Below are 17999 nucleotides of genomic sequence, written 5' to 3' on the forward strand. Positions count from 1 at the left end.
ACTCCTGCCCGGGGTCAAGACTCACAAACCAACCAGGCGCCCCACGACCATTCTAACAAGCACGCTGTTAGTCTGACGCGCACGCCTGGTCCCGGGCGCCATCTCCACGAAGGATCTAGTCCAGCAATGGAGACACAGCCGCGTTCCCATCCCACCTAGCGCGTGGGTGGCCCACGCGGCCCAGGCCAAGCCTCAGCTCTCTCCTCTGTGAGCTGGGGGCGATGCCACCCCGTGCCCCCGAGGCTGCCGTGGGAGCGCGAGGGGTGATGAGGCGGTCGGGCTGCTCAGCATAGCGCCTGGCGTGCGGGGCCCAGAAGTCCCGCCATCTACGGCCACCCCATGCGACATGATGGCTGTAGCCAAGGGTCTGCGTCCGACCCAGCGCCTGAGGCCACCTCTGAGACGCCTTCTAGCTACTGTCGCGTCGGGACCGACCACGTCACCCCTGGATTAAAGTCAGAACTGAGGCAGGAGGCTTTCCTCCCGTCTCAGGAGCTCGCTCTGTTCCTGAAGCTCACGCGGTGAGGAAATACTTCGGTTGAAACTATCTTCAGAGACCTACGGACGAGGGTCGTCACGCTTTAGACGACGTGTGAGTCAACCGGCGCCGGGATGGCAATAAACGATACTTAGAGGAAGACTTAACATACGTTTTCAAAGTGACTGCGTAATTACCCTGTGTAAAAACACATTCTTCGATTTTCAAGGTGACCGTTAATTAAGCCACCACACCTAAAAGCAGCGAACTCTGAGTCGGCCAATGCCTCCGACCGAGTTCACTGAAGCGCTCTGCTTGAGGAGACGGGAACGCCTTGGCTGCAAACCCAGTGCCGCTTCCACGCTCCGTATCTGGACCTTTTCATCCAAACCCTGTTTATGATGAACCGTCTTAGGCTGAGGCACGCGGATGCCAAGAGGCAACCAGGTTAAGGTCTGGGGTTCGAGGCGCGTTGAAGTTAGGGCTCAGGTGCAGGTGGAGGGTTTCTAGCTGCAGCTGCAGGACAATCACCGGTTCCCGCGGACACCAACCTGCCATCCACTTGTAGACCTGCACTGGACTCGGTATCGCGGTGTGGTCACAAGTGCACACGAGCACATGTTCATAGGTGGCCACATACGGTCACACGTGCACACATGCACAGCCACGCGTGCATACATGTGCAGGCATACATGCAGTGGCACGGGCACATGTGCACACAGATGTGTACACACATGTAGTCATATGTGCACCATGTATAAGCACAAGCAGCCACACATGTGTGCAGTCATGTGAACACATACAAGCAGTCACACGTGCAATCACAGGTGCACACACGTGCACAGTCACAGGTACACAGTCACACGTGCATGCATGCACACCGTCACATGTGCACAAGCAGTCACGTGCACACACACATGCAGTCACACGTGCAATCACAGGTGCACACACATGCAGTCACACGTGCACACACAGTCACAGGTACACAGTCACAGGTGCACGTATGCACGCAATCACATGTGCACAAGCCGTCACAGGTGCACACATGCAGTCACACGTGCATAAGCAGGTGCACACACGCACAGTCACATGTGCACAGTCACATGCACACACACACCGTCACACATGAATGCAAACACGCAGTCACAGATGCACAGTCACGTGCACACATGCATGCAGTCACACATGCACTGTCACGTGCACACATTCACAAGCAATCACGTGCACAAGCCGTCACAGGTGCATGCATGCACGCAGTCGCAGGTGCAGTCACACGTGCACACCCATGTGCACACACAAGCACACAGGCCTCTGCATCAGGGACTCACAGTCCTAGAGGCTCTGCACCTCCACATCCCACGGGATCACAGGGCTTTGGAGTGGAGATCCGATTCTCCCCCACACGTGCAGGGGCTGAGAGCACAGGGCTGAGGATGCCCGCGGCACCTACACCCCCGGCGTCTGCGCCCCAGCACGGCCACCACCCTGACTGTGCTCGTCCCTCTGGAGCAAGAAACTGCTGCACACATTTTGTTTGGAAGGATCAACTTCTAGCGACTGAACTTTGTTCTGAGCACCTAGTTACTCCTGCAGATGCGCTCAGTGCCCCGAGTCCTCCGTGGGGGTGGGGGTCCAACCAGGACGTGGGCCTCGGCTCCAGCCGACTGCAGACAGCCTCTCCCTGGAGGCTTCATCCAGGCCTGAGTTCCCTCCCAGGCTGCCCCCTGCGGCTGGGCCCCAGCACATGCTCCCTACATTCTGAGCCAGCACCAGGAAATCTGGAAATTTCTCCCAGACTTCCTGATTTCAAGCTCCCTAAAAGGTCAAAGACTTGCAACGATGATGCATGCTGAGCCGTGGCGGAAGGGCGGCGGCCTCCAGCCAGGCCAGTCCTCCCACCTCGGAGAACACAACAGCGGTGGAGGGACCTCCCTCCGGGGAAGACATTTAGACGCCAACAGGTAGGCGAACACATGCTCTGCATCCGTCGGTGTCGGAGAAACGGAAACCACGGCGAGAGATCACCTCACAGCCATGAGGATGGCCGTCATCGCCAAGACGCGAGGTCACCAGCGCTGGCAATGGCGGGAGAAAGGGGGCCGTGTGCGCTGTCAGTGGGAAGGCCACTCCGCAAACAGCGTGGAGGTCCCTCGAGACATTAAAACAGAGCGACCGTACAGTCCAGGACGCCCACTTCTGGGTACTGATCCTAAGGACACGGAAACATCAATTCGAGAACCTCCATGCAGCCCTGCAGCAGCATCGCAGCCACCAGTCTGTCGACGGCCAGAGGGATAGAGATGCGGTGTGCACGCACGCACAAGGGAGCCCCGTGTGCCACAGAGACGAGGACGTCCCACCACCGTCAGGACGGGGTGAACCTCGAGGGCGCCATGCTAAGCGAGATGCATCCTCACGCACGTGTGGAAGCTAAGACCTCTACGTCACCGGAACAGAACGGACGGGGGTCCAGGGTGGGGTGGGGTGGGGAGGGGTGGGGGAGCCTCGCAACCAGAGAGAGGAAGGCCGGGGGCCTGACGCCCGCCCAGAGGACAGTCCACGTCCCGCACGTGAGCGCCCAAGTGCTAAGAGCAGATTCCGAGCGTCTTCAGCACCGACACAGCGACGGTTTGTACGTGATGGGGACGCAGGTGGCGGCTCTGCAAAGCACCATGGGTGCGAAGGACACCCCGCCGCCCCCGGGCCAGGTCGGTGATGTGCCAGTAAAGCCAAGAAAGGAGGAGTCACCAGCCCCAGGTTAGACAAATATAAATAAGCCCTGAATAAGGCCACAGAACTGGGAGAAACGGACGTCAACACCCCGACTCCGTGCGGGAAGCTCGGCAGACGGGACGGAATCACGGAACCTTCAGACCCGCACGCTGTGCACGATGCCCCTGACCTCAGTCCCTGCCGCAGCAGCACAGCTCGACCCCAGGCAAGCCAACCCCCGCCACACAGACGCGGGAGAAGGAAATGGAGCGACCCCGTGGGTCTAAGTACACGCGGACCTCATTCCACATACGGCGAGCTCACGCGGAAGCCACGCCTCTGAGCCCGACTCACCCCACGGGGCACACCCGCTGCCCCGGCCCTACCCCACCGTCCGGGCCGCCCACAGGTCCTGCTTCCTGCCCTGGCCGCCCCCCACCCCCAGGGACCTGCAGCTGCCCTGACGTCCCCCTAGTGACCTTGGCCCCCCAGAGGGCTCTGACCCGGCACCCCCCAGCGCCCTCTGGGCATCGTGAGCACGTTTACCCCGTGACGTGTTCATCCCCCCGCCCCCCCTTCCCACCCCCAGCCCTGTGGGAGAGCTAGGACTTGCCCCCATCGGCAGCCCCTGGCACTAGCCCCAGGTCCCCTGCACCGAGCCAACGCTCAGCTTGTCCCCAAGAGAGTGAGTGACGGTGGCACAGTGCCCGGGAGGTCGCGGGGGGGCTGCAGGCAGGCAGGCGTCGGGGGCAGACAGGCTCCCCCCACCAAGGGGACCGTCCGCCCCAAGGGGATTCGGCCCCTGACTTCCATGCACCCCATCTTGGTGGGGCCACCCAGGGGCTGCCGAAACCCCACAACCAGGAGGGATGCGAGGCGGCGCCCCCGGGGAGGCAGGGGAGGGGAGCACCGGGGACCCGCCCTGCTGACCCCGCCTCAGCTGCGGCCCCCAGGCCCCGGGAAGGGTGCACACGGCTGGCCGGGCCGGTCTGGGGTATCTGCCATGGTGCCCGAGCCAAGGAGACGCTCGATCCTATAGCTGAGGACGGAAGCCGCCCCCTGAGAGGGGCTCAGAGGAAGGAAGGCCGGCCGCGGGGAGCGGGTGAGGAAGCCCCCGACCCTGTCGACCCCAGAACGCAGGCAGTGGGCCCTGAAGCGAGGGCGACCCCCGGCAGGGGCGGGACAGCTCGTCCAAGTGGAGCTACGCTGCAGGGGCGGGACGGGGGCTGAGCAGGTGGACAGAGCTGGGACGCCCCGTCCCCAAGAGGCTGCAGAGCCCCGCTGAGCCCTCTGGGTCCCCGGAACCTGCCGAGGTCCTGGTGGAGCCCGTGGAGTGTCTGGGCAGATGGAGTCCGGCCACTCCTGTGGGCGGCCTGCATCCCCACCACCCGAGGGAGTCTCCAGCCCCGAGGGAGCGCAGGGGCCACGGGGGACGGGACCATGCCGTGGGGGACGGATGTGCATGGACTTCCCACCTCCTGGACGGGGAGGCGTCAGCGGGACAGCGATGGTCCAAAACCACTTCCTGCCTGTGCGGCTGCATGTTCACGCTGGGCACCATCCTCCCGCCCCGTCCCCCCATCCTGTCCTGCCCCATCCTCCCATCCTGTCCTCCCACCATCCTCCCAACATCCTCCTGCCCCATCCTCCCACCCTCCCTCACCGCCCTCCTCCTCCCGAGGCTGAGAGAGTCCCTGGAAGCCCCGGGGAGAGGGGACGTACAGATACCACTACCTTCTGCCTTCCCGTAGACGGCCACGGCCCCATTGACCAGGCCGGCGTACAGGCTCTGGGGCGTGCAGGCCAGGCTCAGGACTGTGGACTTGTCGGGGGCGAAGAACTGCTGCAGGCGCACCTTCTTGCAGCCCTGACTGCTCTTATAGATGGAAATGCTGCGGGAGAAGGACGCGGGCCGGTGAGCGCCCCTGCTCAGTGACGGGGCCTCGCCAGCACACCCCCCCCCCAGCTCCGACCTGCCCCGGCCACCTCCGCCCCTCCCCGCCACCCCCACCGCATCTCTTCCTTGCACGGTAAAGGAGAAACAGGACTTCTCCCTCCATAAGCAGCTTCACATCAGGGAACCACCGTGGTTCCTTTACGAGGTGCAGTATCCAGGAGGCCGGGGCACAGACCGCGGCCCTGCTATACTCCAAGGCATGGGGAGTCGGGGCAGGTGAGGGACACAAGTGAACACCCACCTCGTGTAGCTGCTGTGCCTCCGGGGGGCGGGGGGCTGCAGCAACCCCAAGGGGACTGGTTCTAAGGGCGGTGACCCAGCCTTGGGGCGCAGCCTAGCAGGTGGGGCGGTGGCCGCCCCTGGCAGTGGGCTCACCTCCCCTCCTCGGTGCCCAGGCAGACGGTGGGCACGCCCGACGCCCTCCCGGCAGTGGCCTCGGGCTCCGCGGGCCGCTCCTCCGCGGGGATGAACACCATGCACAGGATGCGAGACTCCACGTTGAAGCACTCGATGACTTTGGGGTTGCAGTTTTGAAACGAGACGATGGCAACTTGGCCCATTTGGCTGGTGCAGCTGCCGATCTGAATGGGGGGTGGGAGGGGTTAGAGGAGCACCTGCAGCTTCCACGGCACACTGACCCCAACCTCCGAGGCCACGGGCGGGAGGGCGGGACGGGAACCACTGTTGCCACGGAAACCAACACTTCACAGAATCCACGGGGTTTAAACCATCTGCTACCGGAGCCCGCGCTTCCTTTTCAACTTACGGGGTGACTTTCCCTTTTAATTTTCATAACGAGAGTACGGTTTCGAGGTTTTCTTCCTAGCTCCCATTGCTATCCCTGAGGAACCAGCTGCCGGGCACTCTGCCACGGTGGCGGCCGGCTCGGGCACGACTGAGAGGCTAACAACCGGGTGAGCATCGGTTCCCAACAAGTAAACGCTGACGTTTACTTGTGTGATGGGCTCAGCTAGAAAAGCAAGGCCCAAGGAACCCGAGCACCGGGCGCCTCCCCCCACACGGCCGGTAGCGTGTAAGCAGGAGGCGCTGGGGTCGCCCTGGGCCGCAGGCGTGCCACCGGGACACCCACGGACACCCTGCAAGCTCCGTCCCAACATGCAGTGCGGCCACCTCACGCGGGAAAGGGTCAGATGCTGCCAACAGGAAGAATGCCTGGGGCAGAGCCTGTGAGGTCTGCGAAGCCAGCCAGGGCGTCGGCGCTGGCTGGAGCCCCAGGTGTGGGGCCCCAGGTACCATCGCCGCCATGCCAGCTTCGGGAGTGCCGTCACGCCCCAGCCTCTTGTGCTACAGAGAAGCGTCCTGCTCAGACGGCCGTTCGGTGAAGGCTGCGGGATCGCCAGGCCCACGCCAGCCGCCGGCGACTGGGGGACCAAGGAGGCACTGACACGGTGCGCGTGACAGAAAACCTTCTCTGCCCCAATTCTCTGCTCAGGGAAGTGAGCCCATCCCGTCCTTCCTGCTGGGTGCATGCAGGGAGGAGCGCCGGCCAGGGAGAGGCTCCGCTGTGGGGGGTGGAGGGGTCACCCGAGAGCAGGGAGCCTGGAGAGGTGGTCGGGTGGTCGGGGCACGGCGCTGGAGGACAGACAGCAGGGTGCCCCCGCGGAGCAGGGCTGGGAGCCCAGGAGGGCACACGGGAGCCCTCACGGTGCGTGGGACCCTCTCCCCGTCTGCAAGGACTGGAAGTGCCCATTGCAACTGCAGCATGCGAAATGCAAATACTTGATTTGGAGCAAATTAATTTGGATTGCCAAGTTTCCACGGTAAAAAGCCAGCAATGTCTTGGAAGGGGAAAAAGAAAAAAAGATCCCATGCAACTTAACCACCCAAACTGCAGAAACATTTAAATTATCCTATTACTTAACTGGGTTGTCCCTGTGCTGAATCTAATCCAGTAAAGCTTTAAAAGAAAAAAACAAAAAAACAAAAAAACAAAGCAAAATACAAGACAGAAACATTTCAATTCCTGAGAATTACACAACTTTCCCAAAAGTGCTCAGTCCCGTCACGGCTCATGACTCGCATGCTTATAAACAGCCCAGGACACCCAGGACACCGATAGCGGATTGCACGTTGGAACCTGTCAAACCCACGCTGGCCGTGGACACGGACCCGCAGGCGCCGCCCTGTCTTACCCACAGGAAGCCGTGCACCGTGGACAGCGAGTCTGGCTGGGCCTCACTGGTCACGCAAGGTTCAGGGTTGTAGGCGGCACATTCGATCTATCAGAGAAGAAAACCGGACGCCCTCGTTTAGAACAGGACCCGGAGGCGTCTGAATGACACAGTCCCTTGAGCACATCACAGAAGCCGCAGGTTATTACTTGCTGCAGATTAAAGCAGGAGAGGAGGTACGAGCCTCAGAAATCTGCTCCTGAGAGGCGAACGCTAATGAGCGACATCGGTCTTTACTCCCGTATCCAGATCCCAGCTCCTGCCGGAAACCTGCGTCACGGAGCGCAGCACGCAGGTGGGGCAGCTCCCCGGGAGCGGCAGGAGGGGGATGGACGCCCTCCTGTCCCTCCCGCCCGCCCTCCTCTCCCGGAAGCTCCAGGGAGCCTGGCTCCAGGTCTGAGTGTCGCCAGAGGCCAGAAAGCAGAGCTACAAAGGTCTTAACTTGCTTCTTACACAAAGACACATCCGCACCTGAAGGCACCTGCTGTGGTCCCCGAACAGAGAGCACGGGCATGAATAAACGGCCACATCGGCACAAGCGTTAGCAAAAGAGGGCGAGGCATTCCAGGTAAACACGGGCCTTTAACTGGGACACACTAAGGAGACGGAATATGCCCAGCGCAGGGCGGCCCGGCGGACAGACATGAGACCTGTGTCCTCTCTGAACTAACAATTCCTGGAGTGCACCGGGTACAGCGAGGACCCCCAGGTCTCAATGACCACAGGGCAGAATGCAGCAGGGGCAGTGAGGACCCCCCAGCACCCGAATGACCCCTGGGCGCAATGCACCAGGGGCGGTGAGGACACCCCAGCACCCGGATGACCTCTGGGCGCAATGCACCAGGGGCAGTGAGGACACCCCAGCACCCGGATGACCCCTGGGCGCAATGCACCAGGGGCGGTGAGGACACCCCAGCACCCGGATGACCCTTGGGCGCAATGCAGCAGGGGCAGCAAGGACCCCTATCAGTGGGGCAACCACTGGGCAGAAAATCAGGCTTTCTGTTTCATGTTCTAACAATCTAAGTCCTTAACATTTTTCCCAGAGAAGTGTCACAGCGGGTGCCTTGGGGCAATGTGGGACTCTGCTCCCCCCCCCCCCAGGCAGCACCGTGTCCGTGAATGTTGCCTCCACCCCCAGGCCCACTGCCCATCACCTTGAACTCCTGCTGTTTGGCCACCGTCACCGGCATGTGTCCCACGAGGAGAGGGTGTCTCTCCTTCTTAATCTGGTTCCCATCATCCTCCACGCAGAACCAGCCCATGTGGTTCTCCTCCTCTGCGGTCACATCAAAGAGAAAGGGGAAGGGCACCTGAGCCGCCTCCTGCTTGGGCGGGACCGTGCGGACCGCGGCCTCGGACGGGAACTCCTGCACGAGGCTCAGGGCCAAATACCGTTTCTGGAAAACACAACTGTCTGTCCCTCATGGAAAGGCTGCCCGCTGAGCGCTGTGTTCTGGAAGAGCACCTGATTGCCCGCGTGCCACCCCGCCCCCCCGGGGCCCCTGCGTAACCACCGAGAGTCGCACGTAGACACCTAGGGCCGTTCAGTGACAGGTGGCGTCACTACAGGAGAAAAACGTGCACCAAGCGAGCTGGGCGCCCCGGCTCCGCAGGTGTCCGGCCTGTAACGGCAAAGGCGCTGCCTTCCGGGTCAGCCCGCTGTCGTCGGAGACGGGCTGGGCCGTTCCTGTCGTGCTCATCACAACCCAGGGAGCCCCTCAGGACAGAGAAAGGGACAGGGGAAGGAGGGCGCTGCGCTCGGCAAGCGGGGGGCCACGGTGTCCTGTGGGCTGGGAGCATCGCAGGCCTACGGACCCTGTGCAGCTCGGGGACCAGAGCACACGCATTCTCGACGCCCTGCGCCTTCTAAGTAGCAGATCTGCGTGGGAATGAGCTACAGGCACACGTCTACACTGCAGAGGGGCTTGATTCAGGGGCCGACACAGGAGCGAGGAGACCTCACCCGGTCCCCGGCCGAACCACAGGACCTCCTTCCACGCTGGCAGGGCCTCCGCTGACAACTCGGAGCCGCCCTGGACCTCCCGCGGGTGACGGAGGGGAAGCAGGACTTCCTCCCGCCTGTGGCGCCAGAGCCGCAGCCGGACACAGACCCGCCCCAGGTCACGGGCCCCCAGTCCGCAGCTCACGGGGCTTCTCCGCTGCTGTTCGTGGGCTGAGCTGGCGTCAACGTGTTCTCCCAGTAAAAGCAAGGGTGTGTTCTCATGTGTGACCCCTAGGTCGTCACAGTGACGTCTTAAAAATCACTCGTGCGGGGGCAGGGGCGGCAGGTGGGTGGCTTGGTGGGGGAAGCGTCACAGTCTCAGGGCCGTGGGCCTGAGCTCCACGTCGGGCTCCCCACTCAACAGCAAGTCTCTTGCTCGCTCTCAAATAAATAAAATGAACACGTTCTTTTGTATTAAAGGATGAGTCTACGGTCAAGGGCATTCTCAGGGCACTCTCGGCTCGGGCACGGGCGCCCCCGCCAGGCAGGAAAGCCGGGGACCGGGGCCCGCAGCTGAGCCCCGCGTGGCCCACAGCACCCGCTCTTACCCAGGGCGAGCTTGGCCATCTGCAGGTTGCTGATCCACGACTCCTTGATGGCTGGGGTGAAGGTGTTGAACACAGCCGTGAAGAACGTGGGCCGCCCGGACCTGCCAGGAGCACGGGGACAGCTGCACCCCGGGACTCCACCGCTCCGCCGGGTCCCACAGGCCACCGAACCGCGCGCCGCCCCCTCAGGCCCGGCCCGGCGGCCCTGTCGAGTCACCACTCACTTGTCCTGCTTCCCCGGAAGCTGCAGCTGGATGCGGCAGCAGTCGGCTGCCCGGATTTCCTCCTCCTTCTTCAGGATGAGCCTCTGCAGGCCTGCCGTCCAATCATGGGCCACCGCCTGGTTCAGGTTCTGGGGGGGATCGCACGCCCGTGTTGGCGTCGGGGAGGCCCAAGCAGGCGGTGCTGCAGCCTGGGCCCTGCCCCCGGGCCCTTGGGGAGCAGGGTGCAGACGAGAGGCCCCCGCGGCCCGGGTCGCACAGGGCGGGACTGCCTAGGACCAGACTGCTCCTCGAGTCCGCCCCAAACGAAATGACCCCCGCACAGTCTCACCCCACGGGAAACGGGAGGAAACACACCATCAGGCCGGTTCTCAGGAGCAGCCTCACTGTCACGCCCCACGGGACACGCCGGCGGCGACGCGGGACCAGAAACAGAGTTGGGAGCCGAGGCTCCGACGTTACCTGGTAGTTTCCTCGGAGGTTCCCGATCAGCTGCGAGATCTGACCGACGACGTTCAAGTCGTGCAGCAGGTTCTGCAGGTCCTGGTACAGCTGCCCCGGCCCCACGTACACCTGGTCTGCGGAAGAAGCGAGAGTGGAAACCTGAAGCCACGCGTGCGCCGGCGCCAGAGGCCGAAAACACCAGGGTTAAAATTCCGGCTGACTTAGGATTTTTAAAAAGTGGATCCCTTGCAGCATTTAGGGGTCTCTTTCCTCTTCTGACCTTTAAATCCGGGACGACATCAGACTTAGAGAAAAGACCAAGAGCCCCCCGTGTGGGGCCCTCGTGCAGCGCCCGGGACGTTAACGTCTCACAGCCCCGGGCCCCCTCGTCAGAGCCGCGGAGTCTCGTGGACACGACGCTGCCGGCTCACGCGCACGCCCTATAGGTGTCGCCAGCTCGCCCACTGAGCTCGTCCCTGCCCTGGGCCCCGCCGTCCCGCACGCCCTTGGCTGCCATCCCCTTCCAGAGGGCCTGTCGCCCGTGAGCTGAGCGCATGGACCACGGCCCGCGAGTCCTACCCTAGAGCCTCTCGTGCTTTCTGCCGCTGGGGCGTTCTCTAAGCCTCGTCGACGTAACTGCGGTTGCTAAGAGGTAGCTGGAAACGCCACTAACGTAAAGCAAGTGTCCGAGACCGGGGTCACCCACAGCGCCCTTCCTCCAACGCCGAAGGACGGGAACAGAGGAGGTCGGCCACAGGCGGGGAAGAGCCCCCACTTGGGGCCACCCGCCTGCCACACAAGGTGCCCCGTCCCCCACCTCCCGGCGAGGACACGGCTGACACACAGGCCGGATCCCGACGCACGATCCCACTGGAGCTCAGCGTTAGGGACACGCGGAGACAGCCGACTCCTCTCCCACGTCTGTGCACAAGGGCTGCCCCAGGTCCCCCAGCCAGTGGCCGGCAAACCTGGGTTGGATGCGGCGAGTGTCCTGGGGTCGGCCCCACGGGCGTCATCCGGCTGGGGGTAAGGCGGACGCTGCCCGCAGGACGCAGCCAAGGCCCTGCCGGGTGCCTCACCAACAGCGTGCAGAGCAGGAGCACACGTGTGTGTCACCGGCTACGACTCTTTTAAGGGACAAACGTATGGTTAAGGGAAAAATAAAAAGTGCAGCTGGCAAGCGTGGCGGCTGGGACCGCTCGGCTCCGCAGGGCCGCCAGAAGGAAGCACGTCCCCTGGCGGGTCTCAGGCTGTGCTGCAGGTGTCACAAGTGGGACCAAGGCGACCAAGGCACCCTGCGTTCCCGGCGGGCATGGGGCACGGCCCATTACGGGACGGCTCTGCACCGGCCCATGACCACGCGTCGGTGCTGCCAGCAAATGTGCGGCTCCAACGTCGGAGCCTCGGGCGCTGCTCCTCGAGCCGCGCTGGGCACCTCGCTGCATAGCACGGCAACCATCGGTGATCCTGCAGAAACGGCGCTCGAGACGCTCTCGCTCGGATCTGTACGCCCGCCCCAGGCCGGATTCTGGGGATTGATCCAGGCAAACTATACACTCAACCCCCTACCAAGTATTCTCATAAAATCTTACAAAGAAAGGGCATGAACTGTCCCACGACTGTACGTTCATCATGTTTATTTTCCCTCGACAGCATGTTCACCTCACCTAACACCCCTGCGGCGACCCCACGCATCTGCCTTCACGTGCAGACCCCGACACACTCCTCGGGCGCGCCTCGGTGATAAAATCACTCGGCGACAAGAGCCTACCAGCCTGGCCGCGTCTGGCTTTTAGTTTAATCCTTCAAATTGTCCTACAGCCAAGCGACCCTTCTACGCTGAGCACATGGCCCTTGAACCTTAACAGGGGCAGGCGTGGCCCGGGAGGGGAGCAGCGGCGTCACCCCGGAGGCCCCGGCCCGACTGCCTCACCGCCCCAGCCTCGCGTAGCAGCCACGGCCTCCCCGCTCTGCGTCGTCTTCTCAAGCAGGTCATGGAGCAGCACATGCTCCCCCGCTGCAGTCTTCCAGCCGCGTCAACAGTGCACCTTCTGGGCACACAGAGGCCCGAGCTGCGGCAGTATGTCACACCTGAACCGCAGCAGGGCACGGGGAGGCCGGGGTGGGGCAAGGCCGGGGCACGGGGAGGCCAGGGCCGAGGGTCAGGTGCAGACACACTGCTGCCGGTCTCCAGGTGTCTCGGGCAGGCTGTATTCTGGTTGGACCTCAGCACGTAGGCCTGAGGAGACCCGGAAGTCTCTCCCACCTTGCTGCCCTGCTGCGCAGTCCCTTCTGGGGCGGGGGGGGGAAGACCCACAAACCCGCCCCCCCAGTGCGGCACCTGCGCTGTGTTTCTGCCCAGGACCCGCCTCTCCGTCGGCCCAGCCTCTGCCTCCAGGACTCTCATGCTCAGAATTTGAAGATGCTCAGGTCTCCGCCCGCTCATCTGTAAGATGATGTGGCCCCCACTCCCCTGGCCCCTCTTCGCTGTAGGAGGAGGTCTGGGCACTCTGTGCGCGCTCCGCGGATGCTCTGGGGATGGGGGGGGACACTGGCCCTCCGCCTCTGTTCAGGCTGCTGGTGGCAAGCAGGGGCGCCGGCTTTGCTCCCCAGGGCAGCAGCAAGGTTTCCGGGTGCAGGGCCTGCTGGTGCCCCGCGGGAAGCTCCCACGCAGACGCTGGTCCCACAGGCCGAGGCCTGCCCTGCACTCCTAACTCGCGGCGCACCCACCACAGAGAAGTACGGCCAGGCTGGCCCCGCCGTCATCCGCAAGGACCCCAGAACGAAAACCCTAGGTGACCTCAGATCGGCACCTGCGTGTACACCGTGCGCCCCCCTCGGACACACCCCGTCCTCCAGACGCCCAAAGACGACTCCTCGGGACGTGGTGAAGAGAGGCGGTGACGGGCCTCTCCCAGGGAAGGCTCCTGCCCACTGAGACCCCCGTCCCCTCCCCAAGCTCGGTGCAGCACAGTTCCCTGAGTGCAGGGGGTGCTCGAGTCCACTGCGGGACGGAGTTGAGGCTGTTCAGACCCGCTCGAGTCCGCTCATCTCTGGCCACAGGCGAGTTTAGTTTCTGGTAAACCCAGTCCCCACAGAGGGGGAGGCACAGTGAAGGTGGGGGCAGCGACGGCCTTGGGGGTGCATGGGGCACAGCCACGGCAGGGGAGGGCAGCGACGGCCCTGGGGGTGCATGGGGCGCAGCCACGGCAGGGGCAGGGCAGCGACGGCCCCGGGGCTCTGGGGCTTCCTTGTCCCCAGCATGCAAAATCAGTGAAAACCTTTTGTCACCCCCCAGAAAAGGCAGAGAATTTGGCAAAGTAACTTTAGAAGATCTGGGAGCGGACACCAGCCCGCGGGACCCGGGACCCTGAGCAAACCCACAGATGCCAGCCTGCAGGCCCCGAAGAGCGAGCTTTAATGCCAGAGAAATATCACAGCTCAAGGAGGCGCTGGGAGCAGTGCCCTCCTCAGGGGCCCTGCTGGGGGGTGCGTCCAGGGTCCTTCCTGGCCTTGGGCGCAGCCCCTCCCCCTGCACTCCCTCAGTGGGCAGCTCCCTCCCCTGCACGGCCCCCTCCCCTGCAAGGCCGCCTCCTCCTTCCCCTCCTTCCCCTCCTGGCTGCACAGGCAGCTCCACAGGCCTCGGTTGCCAGGCAGCGCCGCAGCCCACGCTGTCTTCAGGCTGAACAACAGACCGAGGCTCCAGTGCTGGATTCCAGAGCTCAGTTGTTCGAAAGTCACAGGCGGAGCACAGGAGTCTCTACTCAGCTTCTCAAAACAATTAAGGGATGACAAATGCAGGAGAATTGGAAGGAACAAAACCGCTATGGGTGAATGAGAAGCCCTTCCCTAAAAGCTCTGAGACACAGGAGGCAGCCGGCCACACTGGCCACACCGAGGCTCGCGGACGGGACCGGTTTCCTCTGCATGAGCGACGGCGACAATGGCCGCTGGCTGCTGGGAGGATGCACAGCGTGGATTTGACGCAGAGAGCGGCTCGCTGTCCAGCCCCGACAGCAGCGGGACCCTCGCTCCTGGGGCGTCTGGCCTAGGTGGCGAATGCGTTGTTCCCTGCCAGCACCCTGGGGACGCTGGGCAGCCCCCGACTCCCCAACCCGAAGCCTGACATGCCCCTGGGGTCTGGCTTGAGTTCGGTCTTCCGACACACGCAGAATTGGTGCACTTCTCGGCCACGATCTGTCGAGGATGGAGGGTCCCTCCCTGGATGGACAGCACGTCGGTTCTCTCTCCTGGAGGAGCGAGCATGACCTACACGTGACCAGGCACCTCCATCCTGCTCTGCCACCCAAGAAACAGCTGAGTAGTGGCTCTTGCTTCCCTGCCCTGATGCTACGCTTTGCTCTCCTCGCGTGTCACCACGCTTATGACTGGAGCCACAAGAGTACGGGGACCGTCAGACACAGGTGGAACGAGGGTCCCCAGGCTGGAGCAGCTCCCGGGCTCTCACTGGCACCACGTGACAGTGGGACGGCGCTGCCCTCAGACGCAGCAGTCCGGCCGGCTGCCCAGCACCAGGTCTCCACCATAACCTAGAAGCCTCTTGCAGAACGTTCGTATTCCTGCGGACGGAGCTGGACCCCAGAGCAGACCGCCGTGGGTCCCCAGCACCTGGAGGGACACACGCTTCCCAACCGCCACAGGCTGGGAAGGTTCTAGTCACAAAAGCACTCGCCACTCCCCGTGCACACACGCTCCTCCCCCCGTGTGCCAGGGCGACATGTCGGACCAACACCAGCTGAACGAATGAATGAACCAATCGATCGATCGAGGACCGCTCGCTCGCTCTCTGCTAAAATCCTGCTCCCGCGTTGAAACCTAGCTTAGGAAGCATCTTCCCTGGGAAAACCATCACCCTTGATCTTTCAAAGCGTCTTGCCCTTGTTTGTGCTGAAGACTGTGTGACATGGTGCCGCACGTGTGTTCTCAGATCCGAGCCCCAGGGCTTCGGGAGGCGGCGTCTACACCGCAGCCATCTGAGGGTTACCAGAACGCGGTGCTCAGTTAGAAAAGGCCTTCGATAAACAGGTCGGTGGAAGGACACAGTTTAGCTAAAAATTTGACAGTGGTCGGCGGTTCCATCTTTCTTTCTGCTCAATCCACAGATGCTTGTTGAGCGCCTGCTGCGTGCCCGGTCACGACGCCAGGGAGGGAAACGATGAGCGGTCGCCCTCACGTAAGGTCCCTCGCGCTCGTCAGCTAGCAGCACCCTGGTTCCTCAGACTGAGGCACCGTCCCCACAGACCACCCTGAAAGGTACCAAACAGCACGTGAAGATGACGCAGTCACCCCAGGCAAGCGTTCCGCCCCCCACGACGGCAGCGGGCGTCTGGGGAGGCGGAGCAAGCGTCACCTCAACAAGGAAAACGCGCTCCCTGAACAAGTGCTGTCCCCGAGGTTACGTGCGGGCTTTGCCTGCGAGAGCGAAAAGGTCAAGGCAAGTCGGCAAAACACACCCACACCCCCGTTTCCAAGTATTTCCCAGGCTTTCAAACTGAAGGTACAATAACAGACTTCCCCTGAAATTGAAAAATGAAGAAAAACCAGCTACTCTCCCAAGTGACACGTCTTCTTTTCGCCGCCAATGAGAACCGTGCCCCCTTGCGCTACGGACGGGAGCTCGTGGGCTCAGTCACGGCACGGCCCCCGCGTCCTTGCTTCTGTGCACGGCCAACCCCTGAGCGACAGGGCCTTGAACTATGCGGGCCCCGCTTCCACACACGTTCCCTTGGTAAACACACGGCAGTGCCACAGACGTGTCCCCGGGACCTCCTCACCGAGGCTTCCTGTTCCGCGTCTTTATCGTAAGAACACAGCACGGGATTCGGCTACAAAACACGGGTTAGCCGACCGCTTACGTTCCCGCTAGGGCTTCGGGGCAACGGCAAGCTTCTGGCAGTTAAGATTTTTGGAGTCGAAGGATATATGTGGATTTTCGACATATGAGGGTCGGCGCCCCGACCCCCACGTTCTTTAAGGGTCAGTCGTGTTTTAAAAATTAACTCTTCTTGCTATGTGCCTCTTGAATATTACTGATTCGTTCACATCTCCCTCTACGTCAGCTAAATACAAGTTGTAAAACATAAAGATGAGTAAGAAAACGTACTGGGGCCTTAATACAGCGTCCGTTCTGAGGGTCAAAGCCGGCCCTGGTGACCTGAGCACAGGAAGGCGCCTTTTAACACGGCTACCACTGCAAACACGCAAAGGCGTCATATTGTTCACAAAACCGAGTCCCAGGCAGGATTTGCTATCAATATTAGCGATTTAGCTCGGTTTTTAAGAACTTTTAACAAATGAGATGCACAAGTTGAACCTGAGTGAAATCTTGCCGACCTACGTCCGCCCAGAGAGCACCCTCGCCTCCCCTCCCCGCACCACTCCTCAGGACGCCTCCGGCCGTGGAAAACCCGTGACACAGTCTATTTTCCTTATTAGCTGAGACTGGGCAGTTCCTGCAAGAAGGACTTAGCGCTCAGTGATCCGGGGGTGTGGGAACTGTGACACCACACGCCCGGGGACGTAGCTTACCAGGCCAATTACCCAACGGAACGACTGACTGCTAACGTTACACAAACGGGATCAACGGGAGACCCCCACAGCAAATCAGACCTGATGCTCATCAGGCCACGTTCCTGTGATTCCGAACAGACGTGCCTACGCAGCCAGAAAAGTTACAGGGTTTAAAGGCACCTTTTTCTGAGCACGTCAGAGACAAAATAATCTGGAAGGTTGTCCGATATGTTTATAGCATTTATATATTTAACACAAAGGCTCGTTTCATGTATGAAAAGGTTCCCTCCCTGAAAGTCCCCATTCACTGTGTTTTGTGTGCTCCAAAGGGAGGCAGAGGCCAGCGAGTGAGCGAAGCTCAGCGGGGCTTTATTTGCATTAAAAAAGGCAGAGGGAAGAAGGAAGTCCTGAATACCAGCCAAGTTCAAAATCTGCAGTGCAGAGGCCCCGCTGGTAACAGAAACCCTAAGTGCCACACAGCTGTTGACGCGCTGGCAAAGTATCAGGGCAGCCCCGGCTCATCTCCCCGGACAGGAGCACGGCCCAGCTCCCCCCCTGCGCAGGGAGCCTGGGGGAGAGACAAGGGGGCCGTGCAGCAGAGCCAAGCCTACAGCAGGTCCACAGGCAGGCCCTAGACCCCTGCGGGGTCGGGACACAGGGGCCAGAGCCCCAAGTGCTGAACCAGAAACCACACCGGGACACTGAGGCATCCCCACACGGCAGGGCTTCCCCCTAAACCCAGAGGACGCGCAGCAGCAGGGGCAAGCCGCAAGAGGAGGGTGAGCAGGCTCACAGCCGACACAACACAGGCTCCCAAGAGGGTGGCCTCCCACAGCCCGGCCACCTCCCTGGCCCTCGGGCACCGCTGCAGCCAAGGAGCTGGCCCCGAGCCGCACGGGCACCTCAGAACA

At 62.2% G+C, this 17999-nt stretch overlaps 1 protein-coding gene across 30 annotated transcripts in view; it reads right to left on the minus strand.

Moving 5' to 3' along the window:
- The window catches only part of ARHGEF10 (Rho guanine nucleotide exchange factor 10), a 90174-nt gene that overhangs the window by 14477 nt on the left and 57698 nt on the right, over positions 1-17999 (minus strand). For all 30 annotated transcript variants that reach the window (XM_072763943.1, XM_072763927.1, XM_072763938.1 and 27 more), the window contains 7 exons: positions 10576-10691; positions 10117-10244; positions 9893-9993; positions 8497-8618; positions 7301-7387; positions 5523-5728; positions 4925-5082 (listed from right to left, as the gene is read on the minus strand). In XM_072763943.1, the coding sequence (XP_072620044.1) occupies positions 4925-5082; positions 5523-5728; positions 7301-7387; positions 8497-8618; positions 9893-9993; positions 10117-10244; positions 10576-10691 (918 nt within the window). The remainder of the gene's footprint in view (positions 1-4924; positions 5083-5522; positions 5729-7300; positions 7388-8496; positions 8619-9892; positions 9994-10116; positions 10245-10575; positions 10692-17999) is intronic.

This window comes from Vulpes vulpes, chromosome 7, assembly GCF_048418805.1.
Source record: "Vulpes vulpes isolate BD-2025 chromosome 7, VulVul3, whole genome shotgun sequence".
NCBI classification, from domain to species: domain Eukaryota; kingdom Metazoa; phylum Chordata; class Mammalia; order Carnivora; family Canidae; genus Vulpes; species Vulpes vulpes.